This window comes from Pygocentrus nattereri, chromosome 1 (assembly GCF_015220715.1).
Source record: "Pygocentrus nattereri isolate fPygNat1 chromosome 1, fPygNat1.pri, whole genome shotgun sequence".
In the NCBI taxonomy this organism is placed as follows: Eukaryota; Metazoa; Chordata; class Actinopteri; order Characiformes; family Serrasalmidae; genus Pygocentrus; species Pygocentrus nattereri.
This window is the reverse complement of record NC_051211.1, coordinates 23,062,088-23,083,336: the sequence shown is the minus strand read 5'-3', so window position 1 is coordinate 23,083,336 and position 21,249 is coordinate 23,062,088. Positions and strand designations below refer to the sequence as shown.

General features: G+C 39.3%; 1 protein-coding gene across 9 annotated transcripts in view; it reads left to right on the top strand.

Moving 5' to 3' along the window:
- Positions 1–18,755, top strand: part of clk2a (CDC-like kinase 2a) — a 19,766-nt gene extending 1,011 nt beyond the window's left edge. Inside the window, exons 2-15 of one of the 9 annotated variants that reach the window (XM_037538873.1) lie at positions 1,417–1,610; positions 3,779–4,040; positions 4,147–4,158; positions 4,966–5,059; positions 5,847–5,913; positions 6,431–6,547; positions 6,913–7,079; positions 8,242–8,336; positions 8,448–8,577; positions 9,930–10,012; positions 10,591–10,670; positions 10,767–10,857; positions 10,990–11,143; positions 18,552–18,755. In XM_037538873.1, the coding sequence (XP_037394770.1) occupies positions 1,417–1,610; positions 3,779–4,040; positions 4,147–4,158; positions 4,966–5,059; positions 5,847–5,913; positions 6,431–6,547; positions 6,913–7,079; positions 8,242–8,336; positions 8,448–8,577; positions 9,930–10,012; positions 10,591–10,670; positions 10,767–10,857; positions 10,990–11,143; positions 18,552–18,604 (1,599 nt within the window). In that variant the 3' untranslated portion in view covers positions 18,605–18,755. Of the gene's footprint in view, positions 1–1,416; positions 1,611–3,778; positions 4,041–4,146; positions 4,159–4,965; positions 5,060–5,846; positions 5,914–6,430; positions 6,548–6,912; positions 7,080–8,241; positions 8,337–8,447; positions 8,578–9,929; positions 10,013–10,590; positions 10,671–10,766; positions 10,858–10,989; positions 12,820–18,551 lie in introns of those variants that run through there. The other 8 variants (XM_017715364.2, XM_037538869.1, XM_037538885.1 and 5 more) reach the window with 8 other exon arrangements.
- Positions 18,756–21,249: the final 2,494 nt, after the last annotated feature.

Genomic DNA, 21,249 nt, shown 5'->3' with positions numbered 1-21,249 from the left:
TACACGATACGACGGTTTTCCGGACATCTGATCCGTTAGAACAGAATAAAAACGGTAGTGCTACATCAAAAAATACTCGGAGGCCGAGCGCAGCGATGTGTGTTCAGTACTCCGCATAGCAAAGTGCGTTACTCTCAGTCCAGCTAAACGGTTTCTCTCTCTTTATAATCAGACCTCAGACCTGCAGCTGGTCAGAGACCTACACGTGCTGATGGTGTCCATGGGTTCAGGAAAGTATAGTTGCGCTGTATTTTGACACAAGTTGTCACGATAACGATAACCGGTAACGATATGTGTTGTCAGATCGTCCAGCCCTAAAGCAGTACATTATAAATCCCTTTACAAACCAGCAGAAGCTTCTTTATGAGTATAACGGGGCATTTACAGCGATTATATGCTGGGATTTTTACGTTAAAGAATGAGTAGATGGTTAGACGGAGCTGATGGAGACCTGACAGTTTACCACCGCAGATGTTGGTGCACGTGCATCATTGAAATACGAGTGTCTTTTAATTTCTTTGTATCACACTAACTGAGTGTAACTTGCATGAAGTCAAGCCGAGGTTTATTTATATAGCGCTTTGTATAACAGGCGTTGTCCCAAAGCAGCTTTACAGAAAAGTCCAGGTCCAAGGCCCACATGCTCCTCAGGTTAGCACCGGACAGCGAAACAGTAAGACGAGCAGTGTGATCAGAGAATAAGGGTTTGCCCTACATCATGAAGTTTGTTGTATATGAAGACAGCCGTGGAAGCTGAGCGGTATTTTCTTTGTGTAGACAGAAATCTGAACCCTTGTTGCCAGCTGCTCTGTAAAGGTGCACAGCTGTCAAAACTGCTTAAATCAGTTACATTACTTCGCACCGCAGACATCATATGTTTTTGTCCAAAGGTCCAAAGGTATTTTACATAAATAGGCTATTTCCATCTTCTCCAGGTGTTGTTTTTGAGTTTATGCATCGTAGGACCATTTCCTTTGAGAACTATTTTACATATGTCTGTGTTTGTTCAGTGTTACTCTGGTACATCCCTGTTTTGGGTAGTATAACTGCCTCTTACAGTGGTTTAAAGTACCTGGTGGATTATTCCATTTTCCTGCTGGGAAGTTCGGTCTAAACTGTTATTTTGTATTAGATTTTGGCGTGATGTGTTTGGAACTCCCTGCTGTTTCAGGGTAATCCATTTTTCTGTCCTCAAAAAAAAAAAACTCGTGGAATCTCTTGTGAAAGCTAATCCAGTGACTTAATAAGCCATTTCTGAAGGAAAGAGTGGCTGAGCATCATCTTGGATAATTTATGGATTCATTGGAATAGTTATGGATTCATTGGACCTTTTACCTTTGACTTTTGCCTAGTTTCTCTTCAGTCATGACCAAGCTTCTGCTTAATGTCTTGTGTTTGTGATCTCTACCCATTCAGATGCCTCATTCTAGGCGGTACCCCTCCTCGGAGCGGGCGAGTCGCGGCAGCTATCAAGACAGGTATCGAGACCGAGACAGAGAGCGAGGCAGGAAGCAGCGACATCGTCGCTCACCTTCCTTCTCCTCCAGCAGCGACCGAGAAAGGAGGATCCGAGGACACAGGCAGGAGGGTGGCTATGCACGCTCCAGGAGGTGCGTGTGTATTAGAGAGAACTGGTCCTTCTGAAGCTTAACAGCTTGTTCATTTTTATCACATGATTATAGATATGTTTTATTTTTCTTCATCACGTTTGAAATCTGTGCTGCCCTTTGAAAATTTGGTGATCTCTTGTCTTCACATGTGAATTTTTCTCACTTTTACTTTTCATTTTTTAATCCAAGTGGCACTCGAGCTGTGATTCCTCCTCTTGTGCATGCACGTAAAAGCATGACATGTACGACAAAAGCAATCAGGTGAAACATAAGAACTCGGGTGGCTTATTTTTGAGAGAAAGTAGTAATTATATTATGTGAACATGAGGTATGTGAAGCATTTATAACAGTTAAATGCAATGCTGTTTCCACTGCCACCATGTTAGTGCTTATTGGGGTAATCATTGCTTTATATTTTTGATATGTTTCCTCTGCTAAAAAGTGACATTTTACACATGATTGACATCTCGTCAGACAGAAGGGTGTCCGTGAGTAGTCAGAAGCCCAGCCCTTGTTGGTCCATGAGTTGTTTATGGTCTGAAATGTAACCTGCTGCATAAGTGGTCATGGCAAAATATCCTAGTAAAAAGTGATCCACTGTTTTGAGGCACAAAAGCCAGGCTTACACACATGAACAAAATTGTTGGTACCCTTCCTTTAAAGAAAGAAAAACCCACAATGGTCACTGAAATAACTTGAAGCTGACAAAAGTAATAAAAAATAAACATTTACTGAAAACCAGACACTGCTTTTGAACTGTGGTTGAACATAATTAAAAATACAAAAAAAAAAAAAAAAATGAAACTGGCCTGGACAAAAATGATGGTACCAAAAATGATGGTATCATGGTGTGTACCACACTAAACATGGACCTCAGAAAGCTAAGAAGAGAGTTGTCTCAGGAGGTTAGTAAGAAAACTATAGACAAACATGTTAAAGGTAAAGGCTGTAGGACCATCTCCAAGCAGCTTGATGTTCCTGTTACAACAGATTCAAATATTATTCAGAGGTTTAAGGTCAACGGGACTGTAGACAACCTCCCTGGATGTGGCCGCAAGAGGAAAAATTGTAGAGACAGACAACCAAAGAGCCTAGAACAATGTCCAAGGAGAGGGGAACTCCAAGGTCGAAGACAATCAGTGTCGGATCGCACCATCTGTCGCTGTTTTAGCCCAAGTGGACTTAATGGAAGACGACAGAGGATGAAACCGTTGCTGAAAGCAAATCATAAAAACGTGAGACTAGAATTTGCCAAAATGCAAATTGACAAGCCAGAAAGCTTCTGGGAGAATGTCCTTTGGACAGATGAGACAAAACTGGAGCTTTCGGCAAGTCACATCAGCTCTGTGTTCACAGGCGCAAAATGTAGCATACAAAGAAAAGGACATTGCACCTACTGTGAAACATGGAGGAGGCCCAGTTATGTTTTGGTGTTTTGAATCTGTGCGAAGCATTCTGGAGCGAAATGTGCTGTCCAGTGTCAGAAAGGTTGGTGTCAGTCGCAGGTCATGGGTCCTCCAACAGGATAATTATCCAAAACACAGCTAAAAACATCCAAGAATGGCTAAGAGCAAAGCATTTGACTATTCTGAAGTGGCTTTCTATGAGCCCTGATCTTAATCGTACTGAACATCTGTGGAAGGAGTTGAAACCTGCTGTCTGGAGAAGGCACCCTTCAAACCTGAGACAGCTAGAGCAGAATACCTCTGGACAGGTGTAGGTCTCATTGAGATTTCTACCACCAAAAGTTGTGTAACAAAATATAAGTTAAGGGTACCATCACTTTTGTCCAGGCCAGTTTAATTGGTTTGTTTTTTACAATTATTCTTTTGAACCACAATTCAAAAGCAATGTGTGATTCTCATTACTTGATTTTCAGTAGATTGCTGTTTATTCTTACTGTTGTTAGTTTCAAGTTATTTCAGTGACCATTTTGGCTTTTCTTTCTCTAACGGAAGGGTACCAACATTTTTGTCCATGTGTGTAGATAGGTCTAAGCTTAAAATTAGCTGGATAAGCAAAAATCTAGGCCCCAGGTTAGTTTTAATATGTTAATTATTGCAAATTGACAAAGAAAACATTCTCATTTGTATTCTGGTCCCTAACTTTTGATGAGCGATGTATGCCAATGAGAGCTTAACCTTTTTTGGTTTGCTTCTTCTTTCCAGCTATGACAACCGTTCCACAGACCGACGGCCATATGACAGACGCTACGGCGACAGCTACCGGCGACTGGACCACAGCAGAGATCGCGACCGGGAACGTGACCGCGGGACACTGGACAACTACTACTCCCGCGATGCATCACCCAGCTACGACTACCGCCGTGCCCACGAACGGGAGCGCGAGGACTCGTACCGGCAGAAAGGCAGCAGGCGTAAGCACAAACGAAGGCGGCGTAGAACCAGGTCCTATAGCCCATCCTCCTCGGTGAGTACTTCCTAAGCCAAGCCTTGCTCTTCCCCTCCCCTCTTTATCTCTCTCTTCAACTGCTTAGCTCTTGCTTTCTTTCTCTTTAACCTTTTCTTCTCCACAGCTCCAGGAATTGGTAAGTATGAACTCTTTTTGTTTGTTTCTTTTTTCCTTTCATTTTGTTTTGTTAATTTTTTTTTTTGTCTGTATTATTAGTAGAGAGACTAACTCTGAGATTACACAGTGTATTGTGAAACACCACTTACAGAACATAGTGCAGGTCAGTGCCCATAATGAGTTAAATTATTTATACCTTTAGTTGTTAATTAATTATAAATTATGGGTTAGTCAGGGAGTATAAGTGACATTTGACCTTTTATTGAAATGATTCCTTCTCTCTACACACCTCATCCTCTTTTTCCTCATCATTTTACATGTAACACAGAGGTGGTGTGTAATTACCATCAGTCTACTTGACATTGATTAGATTTTTCTTCCATCGCTTGCTTTCTTTTATTTCTTCACTGGGTAGTTCAGCTTTTTTTGAACTGTATAATCTGATGGTTCTGAGCTGTCAATATCTTTGCTCATGTGTGTTTTTGTATGAGTAAATGTTTATCATGCAGGTTGATTTTGACTTTTGTCAGGACTGCTAGGCAGAGGGGTTGAAGGGGAGTACATGTAGAAAGCAAGAAAAGAGGGACGAAATGTGATCTTTGACTTCTTCCCTTGCACTATATCCCTATCGTTATATATATCTCCTCACGTGGTGTCATACGAATCGCCCCATGATCACCAAACCTACCTACAACAACAACACTGCTCCTCTCCATCGCCGTGGCTACGGCTGCCCCCTCCGCTCTCCCCTCTCCGCCCACCCCCCCTCCTCCTTCTGCGGTCGTGCTGTGACCTCTCACCTGTGACCCTGGCGGGGGCCGAAAAGCAGCGGAGTGACAGCGGGACGCGGGCGCTGTGTGTGAGGGACGACGAGGAGGGTCATCTGATCTGTCGGAGTGGCGACGTCCTGCAAGAGAGATGTACACACTGCCACTACTACTACTCTACTCCTATATCGTAACCTTTCTCCCTATCAGTACCAGCACAGAGCAGACATACTCACACATGGGAGGGCAAGAGGTCATGTTGTTGATGATGTTGATGATGATGATGGTGGTGAATGTGATTGATGGCATTATTGTTATCAGAATAGACCAGGCGGGTGAATGGCATGATAAATATGCATTATTTTATATATTTCTAGCAGTTTTCTTTTTAAAATGTCGGCGGGGTGGCGATAATGGTGTACAGCTGCATTACAAGGATGATTACAAGTATCGTTTATGGCTTTTGATATCCTTGTTCCCTATTAACAGAGAATTAATGCTTAAAGTGGTTAAGATCATAGGAGCAGCGTTTCCTAGTTTTGCAGAATGATGTTTCCCTAGAAACTGCTTCAGAATTTGTGTAAGCATATTTTTTCCCAAATTAATATTAAGGCAGTTTGGGGGGGTTTACCCAGTGCGTTCCCAATGATTCCTCAGCAGGGGTAATGGTCTTAGTTGCATTGTAGCTTTTGCAGCATTTTCAGGATTCCTCTTGCAAACTTTGTTTGTTTATTTATTTTTTTATTGAAGGTATGCAAATTTGATGGTTGTCTAATTTAGGTTAGGCTGACTGTTATAAATAGGGAACAAAGCTAGAAATGCTAGAATGTTTACCGCCTGCCTTTTATTTCTGTTGTGTTCTCTTTCTAAATGCTCTTTACTTCTCCCCCTTTCTCTTTTTCTTTTTATCTCTTTTTTTCCCCCTCTGTCTTTCTCTCAGATGAAATTGTTGGCACATTGGGAGAGGGCACGTTTGGGAGGGTGATGGAATGCATTGACCATCGCAGGTAAGTACTGTCAGCTGGTTTACAAAAATTCAGGCATTTTGTAATTTACCATAGCTTTCTTATTTTATTTTAATTAGGTTTCAGTAGTGTAACACAAAATCATCAAGCATAGAAAAAGGTCTTTATTGAAAGAGAGAGAAATAATTTGATTAAATTTAGAGATGGCATATGTGTACCATTGAGTATCAGTAATTTAAATAAGGTGCTTAAAAATAGCTCAAACGGCACAGTAGTTTCTAAAGAAAAGAATTGAATTGTCATTGGTACCAGCCTATATTCAAGGTTTTCAATATTGATAAAGGTGGATAAGAACAGCGATATTGTGCCATTTCGTTTGTGGTAGTTTAATTGTTCGTGTTGAATATTTTGGGTTTTTCACCGGTAAACAAGAATCGTGATATGCCGAGTATTAAAATTGGAGATGCTTTAGAGTACATTCTTGTTGGACAATTGAAAGAGTTATTCATTTATGTTGAACCTACTAACAGTTATTCTCTTAATACTCTGTTTTAATCAGGGGTGGAGCCCATGTTGCTCTGAAAATCATCAAGAATGTCGAGAAGTACAAGGAGGCAGCACGACTGGAAATCAACGTACTGGAGAAGATCAACGAGAGAGACCCTGAAAATAAAAAGTAAGGATACAAACATGTCGTAGTAATTGTCTGTACACAAAACTCAGAACTTTACACCATGTCAGACCACATGGTTTTCAGAAGCTACTGTTGTGCACTAACAAAACATTAACAAAATCAAAGTCAAGGTATATTTAACACTTTAAGGCAGGTGAAAGATAATCTGGTTACATAATAATTTTTTCTTAGTTTGAGCCCGCGCTCTTCGTATTTTCTGTGTGTAACTCATAGCTAACAACTTTTATCCAAGTATCCACCGCCCCCAAATATTAGTGCGTTCACCCCACACACTGATAAAGTATAGAAGAGGTCTGTTTGCCTGATCCTGCCTATTTTTTTTTTTTTTAATACTCTCCCTTTTTCAGTCTTTGTGTACAGATGTTTGACTGGTTTGACTACCATGGCCACATGTGTCTTAGCTTTGAGCTCTTGGCTCTCAGCACTTTTGACTTCCTTAAGGAGAACAATTACTTGCCCTACTCAATCAGCCAGGTCCGGCACATGGCGTACCAGATCTGCCTTGCTGTCAGATGTGAGTACCTCAGTTTGTTGCTTCAGGTTTGACTTGTTATGGTGTATGGGTTTTACCCCACTGATAGTCAAAATTCAGAATGTCTTGCATGTTTTATCGCTTATCGTGTGATGATGTAAAGTTTGCAAATGTTTTTTTTTTCTCAGTGTAGCACCTGTACATATACCTACATGCAATCTGTGGTAGCTTTGATCCATTTTCTGTTCTATTTTTTGTTTATAAGATTTTTGCAGCATTAAAGTGATTTAATAAAAATCTTCGATTCAAAAATGACACATTAAATCATTTTATAGCTGAGCATCTGAAAAAATTACTTGAACTGTGAATTTAGTAGATGTAGTAGTAGATGCATCTGGGTAGATTAATGGTGACTTGTATGTTAATGGTGCATCCATGCTGGAGAATCTTCAGCTGTAGATGCCTTTTGGAAAAAGGTTTTCATAATTGAACTCCTTTAAACCACCAGGACCCTTGTCCTGTATGGGAAATGCTACAGGTTTTTGGTCAGACTGTTAAGGGTGCCTACACACTAGACCAATGTAGCACTCTGGGAAACCACTCAGCAGAAACTATGGGAAAGTTATTTTTCTGTTACCTAACTGCTTTTGAAGGCCCCAAAATGACCCAGTGTTTTAACAGTGAAAGTAAATTTAAATTATATGTACACATTATTAAGTATTGTTTATGTTTCTGACAGTACAGTCATCCTATTTTTATGCATCGTCATCTAATTACTTGTCAGTCATCGACATCCAATTATGCTACCCTATCTCTCAGGCCTGCGCTTCTTGTACCTTTAAGTGGTACTGCCTCTGCTATCACTCCCCAGATGTGTTGGATGTGGCAGCCTTTACACACTGCTAAATACTTCTAAAATAGAAAAAAAAAGAGGGATATCAAAGATGATTTAATGTGATCTCTGTGCACTACTGTTGTCTCTGGTGTCAGTATGAGGGTCTTTTTTTAAAACTGATGATCAGACCATGATGATGCCAGTGTGTTCAGTCAGTGCCAGTTTTAACTGGTTGCTTAATACTCATAATATGAAAATGTCAATCCACAGCATCTCTACCTCTGATTCTGTTTTTTGTATGGTTGTGAGATTATGCCTGAGGTTTCTTACTGTTTTTTGTTACATTGAATCTTTGCTTTCTGTCAACAGTTCTGCATGATAACAAGCTGACCCACACAGATCTGAAACCTGAAAACATCCTCTTTGTCAACTCTGACTTCACAATAACATACAACGTAGAGAAGGTGAGCAAGTGAACTTTTTTTTTTTTTTATGGTTTGGGTTTTTTTGGGTCTTGACTGTTGTATTTGTCTGCAAGTTTATTGTACTTCAGTGCCTTATTGTTTCTGGGCCAGAAAAGAGACGAGCGAATGGTGAAGAGCACGGCAGTGAGGGTAGTAGATTTTGGCAGTGCCACATTTGACCACGAACACCACAGCACAATCGTCTCCACCAGGCATTACCGTGCCCCTGAGGTCATTCTAGGTAAGTGTTTGTATGTTTAGATTAGAAAGGAGTATGAATGTTCTAACATATAAAAAGTCAGGAAAGTTAATAATAAATAATAACTAACTAAATAAACAAATAAAAATAGTACATTAGGATTTGTGAATGTAATTGTGTCTAACATCATGTGGGCTCATAAGAACCATGAGATCTTAGACCTCCACAAGAGGGCAGTGTAGAATCTGTGCTGTTTGTTGGTCAGAGTTTCTTATCTGTAGGGAGAGACTAAGCACACCTGTTGGGCATGCATGCCGAAAATACTTTCACAGTTAGAGTAGAGTGCCATTATTGCTATTTAAGAAATACAGCTAAATACATTCAATTTCAATTGAACGCAGCTTTGTTTGCCTTTGGAAGAACAGACAGTGTGCTGACAGTGTGCTGTCATGTCTTAAATAGAGTACCAGTGAAGAATTTAATGACTCTTACCTGATCCATTTAGTAAACAAAGTGTTGTTGACAGTAGCTTGCCAACATTGGCAACCTGGTTAGCACAAATTTACAACGAGCATGTAGCCAGGTTCTCACAAAAATCAAGCAAATAATAGTTCTGAAAGCTTCTTGAACCAGTTTAATATTACAGACCACAGTGGAATTCCACAAAATGTTAACTTGAGCTTAAAGTTGTAATATCTTTTTAGTCCTAAGAAGGAAGTATAAAAGCCTAATAAAGCCAGGTAAAGACTAATGCATGCCGGATCAGGAGTGCTGGCAGCAGCAGTTATAGCATGTAGGAAGGAAGAGTACATAGCACATAGAAAAGTGCCAGTAAATATAACACCTAAATAACACCTTTTTGGTATCAGTTAGTGAATTGACCCCTTTTTCTGTGGACATTTTAAGCCTCATATCAACTACAGATTTGTGGGTTGGATCTGGATTTAATTTAGTACAGTAAAAGGGAGATGTAGTGTCTGGTGGGAGGGGGCAGTGTGCAGAGATCGCTATGCTTTTAGATATTTAGTTTATATACATGTACTTAATTTCATCTAATTGATAAGTTTCCATGAACGTATGATTTTTCTATGAAGACAAAAGGTTTTTAGACCAGGACCAAAGGGGAGTTTGTGACAACAGACCAAGCACATCCTTGATTTGTTTTGTATTGCCATGACATTGCCAGTAGATGGCTTTCTTTGCATCAGCAAAGTATTAAGAAACATAATGCTAATTTAATTTTTAATGCAATTTCCTCTCATCAATGCAGTTAATTTAGGCATAATTTTTGTCTGTGTCTTAAGGGCTTTGAGCTGAATATAATGGATTTTGTTATAGTTACAGCTCTGGTTATTGTCATTGTTATTCTGTCTTCCAAATGTGTTTCTATGCAGAGTTGGGTTGGAGCCAGCCTTGTGATGTGTGGAGTATTGGCTGCATTCTTTTTGAATACTACCTTGGCTTCACACTTTTTCAGGTAAACAATGGCGTTCTTTCTCATTCTTTTCTTTCTTTCCTTCCTTGTTTCCTTTTTTTCCTTATATTCTTACTGTCTGTCTTTCCTTCCTTCCTTTCTTTCCTGGCTGGCTTTCTTTCTTTTACTTCTTCCTTTCCTTCCTTCCTTCCTTTCTAGTCATGGCAGCAGGTAGACACAGTTTGTGCTGCAGCTAAGAGATTAACCGGGAGTACAATCTGGCCACTAACGCCAGCACATTAATGCCAACACCTGTTATTTGCCCTAAGACCATACATGCCCTCACTAATATGCCCTCACTAATACTCTCTCACTTCCTCCCACTCACATTTAGTCTTATCTTTGCATAGACTGGCAGGAAAATATGCTCCTTTGATTCTATGCAAATTTTCAGGATGGACCAAATTGTGAATTTACAGACTGTACCTTGCCCCATGTGTCCCTTGTCTCCCTATTGACTGCATTGAATTGATGTAGTGATTATCTTTTACTTTTCAGCTTTTTTTCCCAGCCATTGTGACTTGAGTATTATTTTCTTATTGTAATGTTTTCTTCTCCTGTTTTCTTCTCCTGTTTTCCAGACTCATGATAATAGGGAGCACTTAGCCATGATGGAGAGAATACTGGGCCCTGTCCCGTCCAGGATGATAAGAAAAACCCGGTAACATAATGAACACTGGGCATCTTCCATGAGTCAGCATACAAACAAAGTTCAAACTTTCACCACATAATTAATGTTTATGAAATTTTGTAACAGAAAACAGAAGTACTTTTATCGTGGTCGTCTGGACTGGGATGAAAGTTCCTCAGCAGGAAGATACGTTAGAGAGAACTGCAAACCCTTGCGGGTGAGAGACATTCTGTTTAAGAGGTTAATGTAGATTCATTGCATTTTATTTTGAGCGGTCTTTGTCTTTCTTTGTGTCTTATTTGCCCTGTTTGGTCCCTGTATCATCTGCTCTTCCGTCACTGTCTTTCAGCGATATATCCTTTCTGAGGCTGAGGAGCATCATCAACTGTTTGACCTGATTGAGGCCATGCTGGAGTATGAGCCATCTAAACGTATCACTCTGACTGAGTCTCTCAGACACCCCTTCTTCCAGATCCCCATCGCATCAAGCGACCAGACACCAGGCAAGAGCTGGGAGGGCAGCCGTGACATTAGTCGGTGACACTTGCCTGTACTAGTTTTTGTTTTGCGCCAAAATCATTCAGCTAAGATTTAAGGTGGGACTGAGCTGATACGCCAAAAAAAGGAAGCTGAGTGTCACCTGGTAAAAGCTACCCTTTTTATTATTATTATTATTATTATTATTATTATTTTGAAGCAAACTCATTGACCAAGTAGTTTCACAGTGAAATATAGGCTACTATTGTTTCTACTTTTACATGAAATCATTCAAAGTGATACATTAAGGATGCATTTTGTCTTAAGGTGGTCCTTGTTGGTTATATTGCAGATTGGGCACAGTACTAGCTTTTGTCTGTTTATTTATTTAGATGTATTTCCCATTAATAATAACTCAGTCTCCTTGTTCTTGGGCAGGTTGAACACTATAAAATCCCGTTTTTACTGGTTTTTAGGGTCATGAAGGAAAATGTCTTCAAACTTATTCGAGCTGTAGTCTTCCACACACCGAGGACAAGATGGAAGGAACTGATTAAATAAGTAACTTATGAACATGCAGAGTAAGTGGAGAAATGTTGAAAAGCCGATCTGCTGTTAAACGTATGACCAGCTATCATATCGTAATGGACAGAAGGCAAAATGGAGAGGAGAATGTTCAAGAGCATATCTGTTGTAGCAAAACAAAACCAAGGAGGTGCTGGTGGTGTTTTTTGTTTTTTTGTTTTCTTTTTTGTTGTTGTTGTTGTTTTTTTTTTTGGTTTTTTTTTTTGTTTTTTTTAATAGGTTTCAAAGACATGAATGTAAACTAGAACCAAGGCACAAACTTGGATGCCTTCGTTCTGTTTCTATCCTGTTTGGACAAGATGGGTCAAGGCTGCTCTTTCATCCAAATAAGCTCAGTTCTTCCAGTTGTCATCCAGTCACTGAGGCCGAATAATGTGAACAGGCAACAGCTGAAGTGCAGTTTTGCCTCTGAAGCACTCCTCTTAGTACAAAATGTATTTGTTTGGGTCAGTCTCAACAAAACAGGGGCTGCTCTTCTACTGTGTAGTTACATTTTTGAAAGACTTCATGAAATGTCATGTTTTAGCATGACTGAAAAACACACACAAACACACACGTTTTCTATTCTGTTAAAGGTTTTTCTTCATGTAACCAACCAAGCACAGAACCTTTGTGCCCATGTTTCTCGCCAGCGCAGGTTTCCAGTATTTATTTTCACGTCTGCATTGACGTTATTTCTGTTGGTGTTTTTGTATGAATAACTGTGTAAATCTGTATATATAAATATATGTATCTATGACTGTATAGAATAAAGGCTCTGTCCGTTTGCCTGGTGTTTCTTGAAGTCGTGGCAGCTCCGCAGGCAGGAAACGGCAGATGTCTTGTTTTTTTAAAAATTATTTTTAAAGCCCTGTTTGCATGGTGAGTGAGGCTGCATTCGCTCTTTGCATTTATACAAATCTTGTACAGTGCCTGTAGAATTCTTGGCGCTCTCCAAAAGACCAAAGACTAAAGTAAAATGAGCTTAATCAACTTCTCACCTCTGTTGAGAAAACGCTTTAGGATTAAATGAATACTGTACACCTTCTTTTTGCAAATATAACTGTATTTGTTGATGTTTTGAAGATGGGAAAGGACACAAAAGCATCTGAGAGCTATAAATCTACATCTCTCCGGAGTTCTTGGTCCTTGTGTGTGGTTTTCTCTTCAATTCACCCTGAATGTTGTCAGTGCAGGCTGTGTTGAAGGGTTTTATTTTATTTATTTACTGCATAATTCATTCATTGATATATGAGCAGGCATTCAGAGTGGTTTGGTGTGAAATGATGCGTTGTAGAGAAACTTGGTGACAGATTTCTTTACAGTGGTGAGAATGTGAAGCTGCACGTATCTTTTGAGTTTTTATATATAATGTGGGTCTTAAACGAACCTTTTCTTTGGGAGCTATGTTGACATGAAAGTACCTCTCCACCAGAAATGTTTTTTTTCTCTCTCTCTCTGTTTTTTTAAATGTTGGGTCAAACCCCGTTCATCGTAATACAGTGTTTAGACATAAGGCAACATGTACCATTTTCATGTAGTAAATATCTACAGCTGAAGGCAGCTCTTCAGGCTTCTGGACTAATAGTAGTGCTAATTTAGGATCTGTTCCTGTCAGTAAAATCATTGTAAATAAGACATGAATCTGATCACAAGTCCGCACTGCACAAGAGGCTTTGTGACTATGAGCCCTGGTTCCTGTCACCACCACTGTAGACAATTCTGACTTGGCAGATTTCTCTAATACAGAGTATTTCACTTCAACCCACTCTGTTTACATCTTAACCATTTAAGTATGCACAACCTGTGGGATGACAGGTTAGCTATGACAAAACCTTGATAGCCCTGCTGACAGATCCCGTAGGAATCCCGTAGGAGGTTCAGCCTGGTGGAGAAAAACAAAGATTTTGCTACAACATCGTGGTACTTTGAAATATGTAAATGGTGAGATCCAAATAAGGTTCCTAAGGCATCTGGAGCACACTATCCATCAGCTTGCTACACAGCGGGGAAATAATTTATCAGGAGAAATGTATATAGCATATGAGATTTAGATTTAATAGATATAACTGATTTGTCCTGTGTTTTCATTGATCAATAACAAGATAGACACATAAAGATTCACACATTACAGCAGCAGTGATGGAAGTGTAAGTAATTTAGATTGTAGTTAAATGTAATTCAGTTCTAAATAGTGGTAAATAATATAAGTAAAAAAGACTTTTTTTTCATATTTTGTCTTTGTAAATTTTATGGTGAATGGGCCAAAACAAATGCCTTAAAATTACTTTGGGGGGAGAAAAGGTCGGCCTACATTGACTTACATTAAAAAAATCAGGGTATGTTTTTTCCTTGTCCAATATGTAAATAAGAACGGCTGTGTCCAGTATAGTGCAGTTATAAGGTAAACTAGCAGCAGTGCAGTAACAGCTTCCAAACAGATGTCTGATGGGCTTTTTCAAGGAATAGTTTCTAGTGCACCATCGTGTCCTAGCACAGGGATGAACTGTAGTACAAGGTAGTAAAAACAGCCTCTTCTACTGTCTTCACTGGAACTAAAGTATTGCTGAAGGTACTCTGCTGTGTGACCCATAGGTCATGGAGGGGTGAGATACATTGTCTAGGGGGATCATAGTTTGTTTAGTGTCCTCCTTTCCATGACCTCCTCAAAATTGTCCAGGGGGCATTCCAGGACACCGTTTGTCTTCTTTATCAGTTTGTTGCGCTTTTTTGTTTTTCCAGTTCTATTTCTGTCCCACCAGCAAATGGGGCGCACAGCAAAAACAATATTTTGGTAGTTATAATCTCTATGAATTTTTTCCCTGTCTCTTCATTTGACATCTGCCTTTTCCCCTCTTTTTCATATTAACTATGGAATATTTGCATGGTCATTCAAGTGGGAACCAGATTTCACCCTCCTTAGTTTCATTTTAAAATTGTAGAGGATCAAAATGACTTGATACAAGACACTGGTTTTGTTTGCTTTTCCTGCTTGTTTTAATGGGGCCTTGGAAGTAAATCTCCTTTTATTAGCCCTGTTTTTCATGAATAAGGGAGGAACAGAGGGCCAGAGTCCAGAACAGTTTGGTGATTTCCCTGCTTGAGCTGCCAAAAAGCCAATAAAGTAGCCTCCAGAACTGAGGTTTCCCTTTGCTGACTTAAAGGCTTTGGCCTAACAGGGTCTTTGGGCTTACAGTCTTAATGCTTAAAGAGCAGCTACTCTTTCAGTTAACAGGCTTTATTTAGTCTCTGTCACTCAGTCAGTTGCACTGATCTAATGCACCGTGTCTGAGCCAGAGGGCACCAAACCTGGAACTCGTCCATGTATTTGTTTAACCTTAGCACATCTACAGCTAGAGACCAGTTACACTGAACGGGCTAAAGCTAAAGTCTGAGACAATCGAGGTGCACATCAGAAACAATACTTTGGAAATCAGAAACAGGATATCCAATAATTCTCAATATGACACTTCTAGGAACTCAGACATTTTTACACGTATAAAGTGATCTTATCAAGTCAAATGGCAGATAATTTCAGTTCATTTAAGCATTTATGTTTTGAAACGTAAAAAGGCATTTCCATTAGCCTTACCTCAAGTATCCATCCCAAAGTGATTTGTAGTTTTTCAGATCTTCCTCCCACCTTCAAGAGAAATCATAAGAAGGGAGTTTTGCTAGTCTTTCAAGCAGAAAATCTCACTCTTGAACTGTTGTGGCGCTACTATAAGTGGGGAATAGGCATGTATAGTTCATGTTGGCTGGACTGCCTCTTTAATACAATTGCAAAATTATAATGAGAATTTAGTATGAAGAGTTTTGTTCCATGCGTTATAGACCACTTTCATGATCTGCCTTGTTGGGACGAGTGGATCAGACACAGCAGTTCTGCTGGAGTTTTAAACTCTGTTCACTCACTGTCTGATCTATTATACACTCCTACCTTGTTGGTCCACCTTGTAGATGTAAAGTCAGAGACAGTAGCTCATCTGCTGCTGCACAGATTGTGTAAGTCATCTAGTCCTTCATCAGTGGTCACAGGATGCTGCTGGTTGCATATTCTTGGTTGGTGGACTATTCTCAGTCCAGCAGTGACTCTGAGGTGTTTAAAAACTCCAGCAGCACTGCTGTGTCTGATCCACTCGTACCAGCTCAACAGACACCATCACATCACCACCACAGTGACAATGCAGAACTGAAAATGATCCACCACCCAGATAATACCTGCTCTGTGAGGGTCCTGACCACTGAAGAACAGGGTAAAAGGGGGCTAACAAAGTGTACAGAGAAACAGATGAACTATAGTCTGTAACTAGAACTACAAAGTGCACCTATATGATAAGTGGAACCGATAAAAAAAAAAAAAAGGACAGTAGACACGAGTTTGTTTTAATGTTATGGCTGATTAGTATGTATTATGATTAATACCACCTTTATTAGAGAAATGAATTATTTCAAACTTCCAAATTATATCCAAAATGAATACAGCCTCACTGCAGTGTATGAACATATTCGGGACTTAAAACCATGATATGGTCCCTGTATGCACTACTTGCAAAATTATTTTTTGGATCTATCTTAAAATCCCTTAAATGGCCAGGGCCTACATGGAGGCCCAAATTTATATTACACACTTCAATAAAATAAGGATAAGACATAAGATAATCCTATATTAGTCCCACAGCGGGGAAATTCACTGTATTACAGCAGCAGAGTAATAGAAGTAAGGCACTCAGTAATAGAAACGGGGAAACAGTATAAACATTATAAATAATAAAAATTAAAGTTAAATCTCTAGACTATTTACAACAAAATAAGACTAAAATAAGAGTTGTATAAGATCAGTATTGCACTCATGAACATATGGCACAATGAAAAATATTTGCATTCTGATTATGTGTATATTGTATGTGTGTGTGGGTATATTGTATATGTGTGTATATTGTGTGTGTATTGTGTGTGGGTATATTGTATGTGTTTATATTGTGTGTGGTCTACTGGGAGCAGTGCTGGTTGAACAGTACTTAACACCCTTGGGGTGAAGGAGCCGGTCACTGAAGGAACTGCCCAGTGCACTGTCTTCTAAATCGGTGTTAGCATTTCTTACACTGTTTGGAAAAAGCATGAATGGTTGTTGGGTTACTGGGTTCGTCAGAAAGTTGAGCTGTGAATGAGGTTGTTGTGGGTCTTCTGAGTGCAGCAGTTGCTGGAAGGTGTAAATAACTCTGACTGCGTCATTGCTCGGGTACCAACCTCGTCATTCATGCTTTTCAGCGTCTGTCGCCCTCCGGTACCTGTCTTCCTCCTGCCCTCTTCCATCTGTTTAAAGGAGAGATTTTACTCCTTAATCTGTCTTTCCTGTTAAGAACGGCTGTCGTTGGGTTTCTTGAGGGGTCACCATGTAAAGGTATAAAAAACCAAAATAAAATCACTTGTGTTCTTTATGCTGCCTCATCTCACGTTGTAGGAGACTAACCACATGTGTGCTATATATAGTTAATTTGGTGTTTCTAAGCTAAAGTCACCTCATCTTCACGTGCATTTGGACTTCCCTGCTGTCGCTAACGAGATTATGGCCTGTTACGTGGATTTGTGATTAGCAGAGGGGAGACCGGGGGGATGGGACCAGGGTTTAAAAACATGGAACCTGATGGCAAACTCATAAGGTTCACAAGGAGGCACAGCTTTCTGAGCTGGAATGCAAGACTGAATGAGATATGGATGCATGAAAACTTGCTTTGATTGAGTGCAGTCGTCAGGTATCAGGTATGTAAAGCTTCACTTCTGTATTTAAGTGTTCTATGTATAAAGTACGGTTTTGTGTTGAAGTGTAGTGCCAGTCTGTGGCAGTGTTGAACAGATGTGAAGGGAAGTTTTGCACTTGACACAGTTCTAGTAATGGAATTTGAAGTAATGCAATGTTTTGAGTAAAAAAAGTGTTTTTAATCATAACATTCTCAGTTGTCCACAAGGTAAAAGTGAGTTCTTAACTAAATGGAAAGCAGAATGATTCAGAGTGGTTTGATGTGAAAAGTTTTATTCAGAGTCAGAATTGTTCATAGTTTTGGTGAAAGCAATCCAGCTGAAGCATTTAATGTGTTTAAAAGCCCCCCAACCGAAAGTCACTACATGAAATGGTTATGAATAAAATGTCCAATGATTTTTTTTAGAATGCACTGATTGTGGAGAGGTACATGCAGGATGCTGTAAGGTAAAATAGAACCACAAGAAAATGTATTCTTCAGATTTACCGTCATCGACAATACATATAAAACTCAGAAGACACAGCGCTGGTTCTTTTGGACAGTAGAGAAAGTGGATATATTTGCGCTGTAGACATGGCATTGAAGTCAGTTTCTCTACAGTGAACCATTTCAAACAACTATCAGTGGAATTCCCTTGAAAAACGCAGCTTTCTTGTAAATGACATGCTGAAGGTGCAAAAGAGCTTTTAAAAGTAGTTTTAAATGGTCATTGTTATATATACATAGCATGTAGTACATATATAGTATATATTACTCGTTTTATTGATTTTCTAAGTAAAAATAAGTGAACACATCCTCTACAGAGAACACACTTCTGCACATTTTAAGGCACAGTTGCTGTTTCTATGGAACAAAAATACGACCTACATTGTGGACTGTGAAAAAGTTAAAGAACATTTTTCTATTTTATGTTTTATTTGTACCACACTAAATGAATCGGAAATTGCCCAGGGGTGTTCAAACTTTGCGTACTGCATATAAGACTGTATACAAGAGAGAGATTAGTGGATTATTCATCTACATCTATCTGCATTTCATCTCATTTGTTGACTGGCTTACATTTTGGATTGTAACTGAATTCTAAACCCTTATTTTGCTTATTTTTCAGGTTCTGACATATCGCTCTCCAGAGTGCTTATCAACTTGGACCAAACTGCCTAAAGAAATCTGCATTCATTTTCATTAAACTACTGAAACTCCAGCTCATTCACATTTCACAAACTAGCATAAGCCCATCTGTATGGGCAGCAGTCAGGAAAAGGCCTGTAGTGTTAAGGTTTGAGGATTAGAAGCAAACATTCTCCAGTTGGACACCGCAGTACTCTAGAGGGGAGAGATGGATGCCATAGTGAAGAAATCCCTTGGCGCTCCGGTCAGACAGTTGTCCAGCTGTGTTTCAGGGGTGAAGGATGGCATGGGTCGGAAAGGAAAGAGTGTTCGAAGAAAGAGCGCCCCCTGTTGCTACTCTTCGACAGCACACGACTCCTCCTGGATCAGAGCCTATCAAGCAGAACTGCACAGAGAGAGGCAAGTAAAGCCACAAAGTTTTAGATGCAGGTGAAAAGACTACAGTGTGTTGAACAAATCCTCAAATAATACAGTCTTAAAAATAAAAAGCCCCATAGGTGGATTGGATTTACAGTTCTTTAATTGGTATAGCATGTGGGCCATGGGCCAAAGCCAAACCCCTAAACTATGAGAACAAACCTGTCTTAGTTGTCAGAATAAAACCTTATCTCCAAATTGATAACTTTACAAGAGAAGGAAAAGATCTTAATTTATAACACAAGTTGATGTCATTTTGTTTCCATTTAAGTTTGAAGCTTTCCATTCATCATGAAATTTAAAACACATTACATAAAAAAGTAAAAAGGTTTGGTCTGGCAGCAACGGTCTTACATTTACATTTACGGCATTTTGCTGACACTCTTATCCAGAGCGACTTACAATTTGATTGTTTTACACAGGTAGGTCAAGGCGGTGTTAGGAGTCTTGCCCAAGGACTCTTATTGGTATAGTGTAGGGTGCTTACCCAGGCAGGGGTATGAACCCCAGTCTACAGCGTAGAAGGCAAAGGTGTTACCCACTACACTATCCCAACCACACGGTCTTCTTATACAATAAAACGTATACATAGATTATTGTATTTTTATTGTAGTATTCTAGCAAAACAAAACACAGCATAATGTTATAAAATACAATTTAAATATTTAGCTTGTTTGTGAGGGGCCATTTCACTTTGGTGTAGAAGATTTACATAATGTGGGAGTTCTTTCAAATTTTATAAAGGTCTTTCATGCCAACACATCTTTAAAGGACCATTTGTTGAAAGGTTCTCTAAGGAACCAATAATGGTTCTAATAATCTGACATTGCTCTAGGGACCTCTTTTTGGCACCTTTATTTTATGTTACAGCTGCAGTGAATCTTTCTAAGTACTGTCTTTTGTTAATGTTTGAACAGAAAACTGAGGCAAGTCATGTTATCTAAGAAGAATGCAGAGAGAGCAGCGATGAGAGCTCATTGCAGGAGCCCACACCGGTACACAAAGGTGAGACATTGTGCTGAACTGCCTGTTCAAAATTTAAGAAAACATAGTTTTCAAAAATGCTGACATTTTGTATGTGAAACGTTCATTTTCTATTTTAAACTGTGTAGAATGTCTTTTGTTTGCACATTGCAAAAGTCAGGATGCAGCAGCACTTAAACCTTTCCGCTGTTTAAAGCACCTTCAGGGTGAAAGAGTTTCAATATGTGCTTTTAACAATAGTTTGGCGGGGGGGGGTATTATGTACACTGTAAAAAGTGGACTTGGTGATTTGAGGTGTTTTTGAGGTTAACTGATGTAAAATATTGCTTTAGTTCATCTAAACTAAAATTTTTCATTGCATAGTTTCAGTTTAAGTATCTGAGTTGAATTTGTGTATTTGAGTTTAATAAAGCCAGTTAAATTGGTTGTTAACATCATTTTTAATGCAATTCTATTTTTGCTAACAAACCATTTTTACAGCGTAGGGAAAAACCTGCTCTTCATACGAAGGAACACTTTTCCGAGTGTTGCCAAATATACACAAAATTTTAGTAAATTTACTCATGTTAATAAAAACATTTGCTTTATTTTTAATACATAGAAAAGTAACTGTGGAATTCAAAAGTAGGCAAAGTGTCCTCAAACATTTGATGGCCAGTTATGTTTTGAGTTTTCTCCATTGGAATAAATACCTTCATGAAAAGTTTCACATGTGCTTAATTATACTGAGGCTGTTGTGTTTCTCCATTATAGACATCCCAAGACAGGACGCAGCTGAAGACCAAAGCCTCCCCAAAAAACGACGACTCCCTTTTCGGTGCCTTCCAAGGGCTGAGCCTCAACATGGGTGGCACCCAGACCTCTCTGCCCGCACCGCCAAGCGCAGAGCAGTGTAAAGTCATGTGATGAGCAGCATTGATAACTCACATTATGCAGCTTCGGTTATGGCAATATAAAGGACTGTCTACGTGGACTTTTAGCCACAATTGACACAAATGAACCTTAGTTTTGTTAATGATGTCGTCATCACAGTCATTTTATTACTTTATATCTGTGACTTTATTTGCTTTATTGTTGAGATATTGGCTCTGAGATATTGTATCCTCCAGAGATTTTTGTATAAAGCCTGTATACAAAGTGTTTTTTTTAATGATTATTTATTAAATAATAAATTATATTATAAACCATTAGTTAGAAATTTGAGAGCATGGAGCCACATTTCTTTTAACCCACGATCCCGCCAGTCGTTTCAAGTGTTATTTTCTCCACAGTGGGCT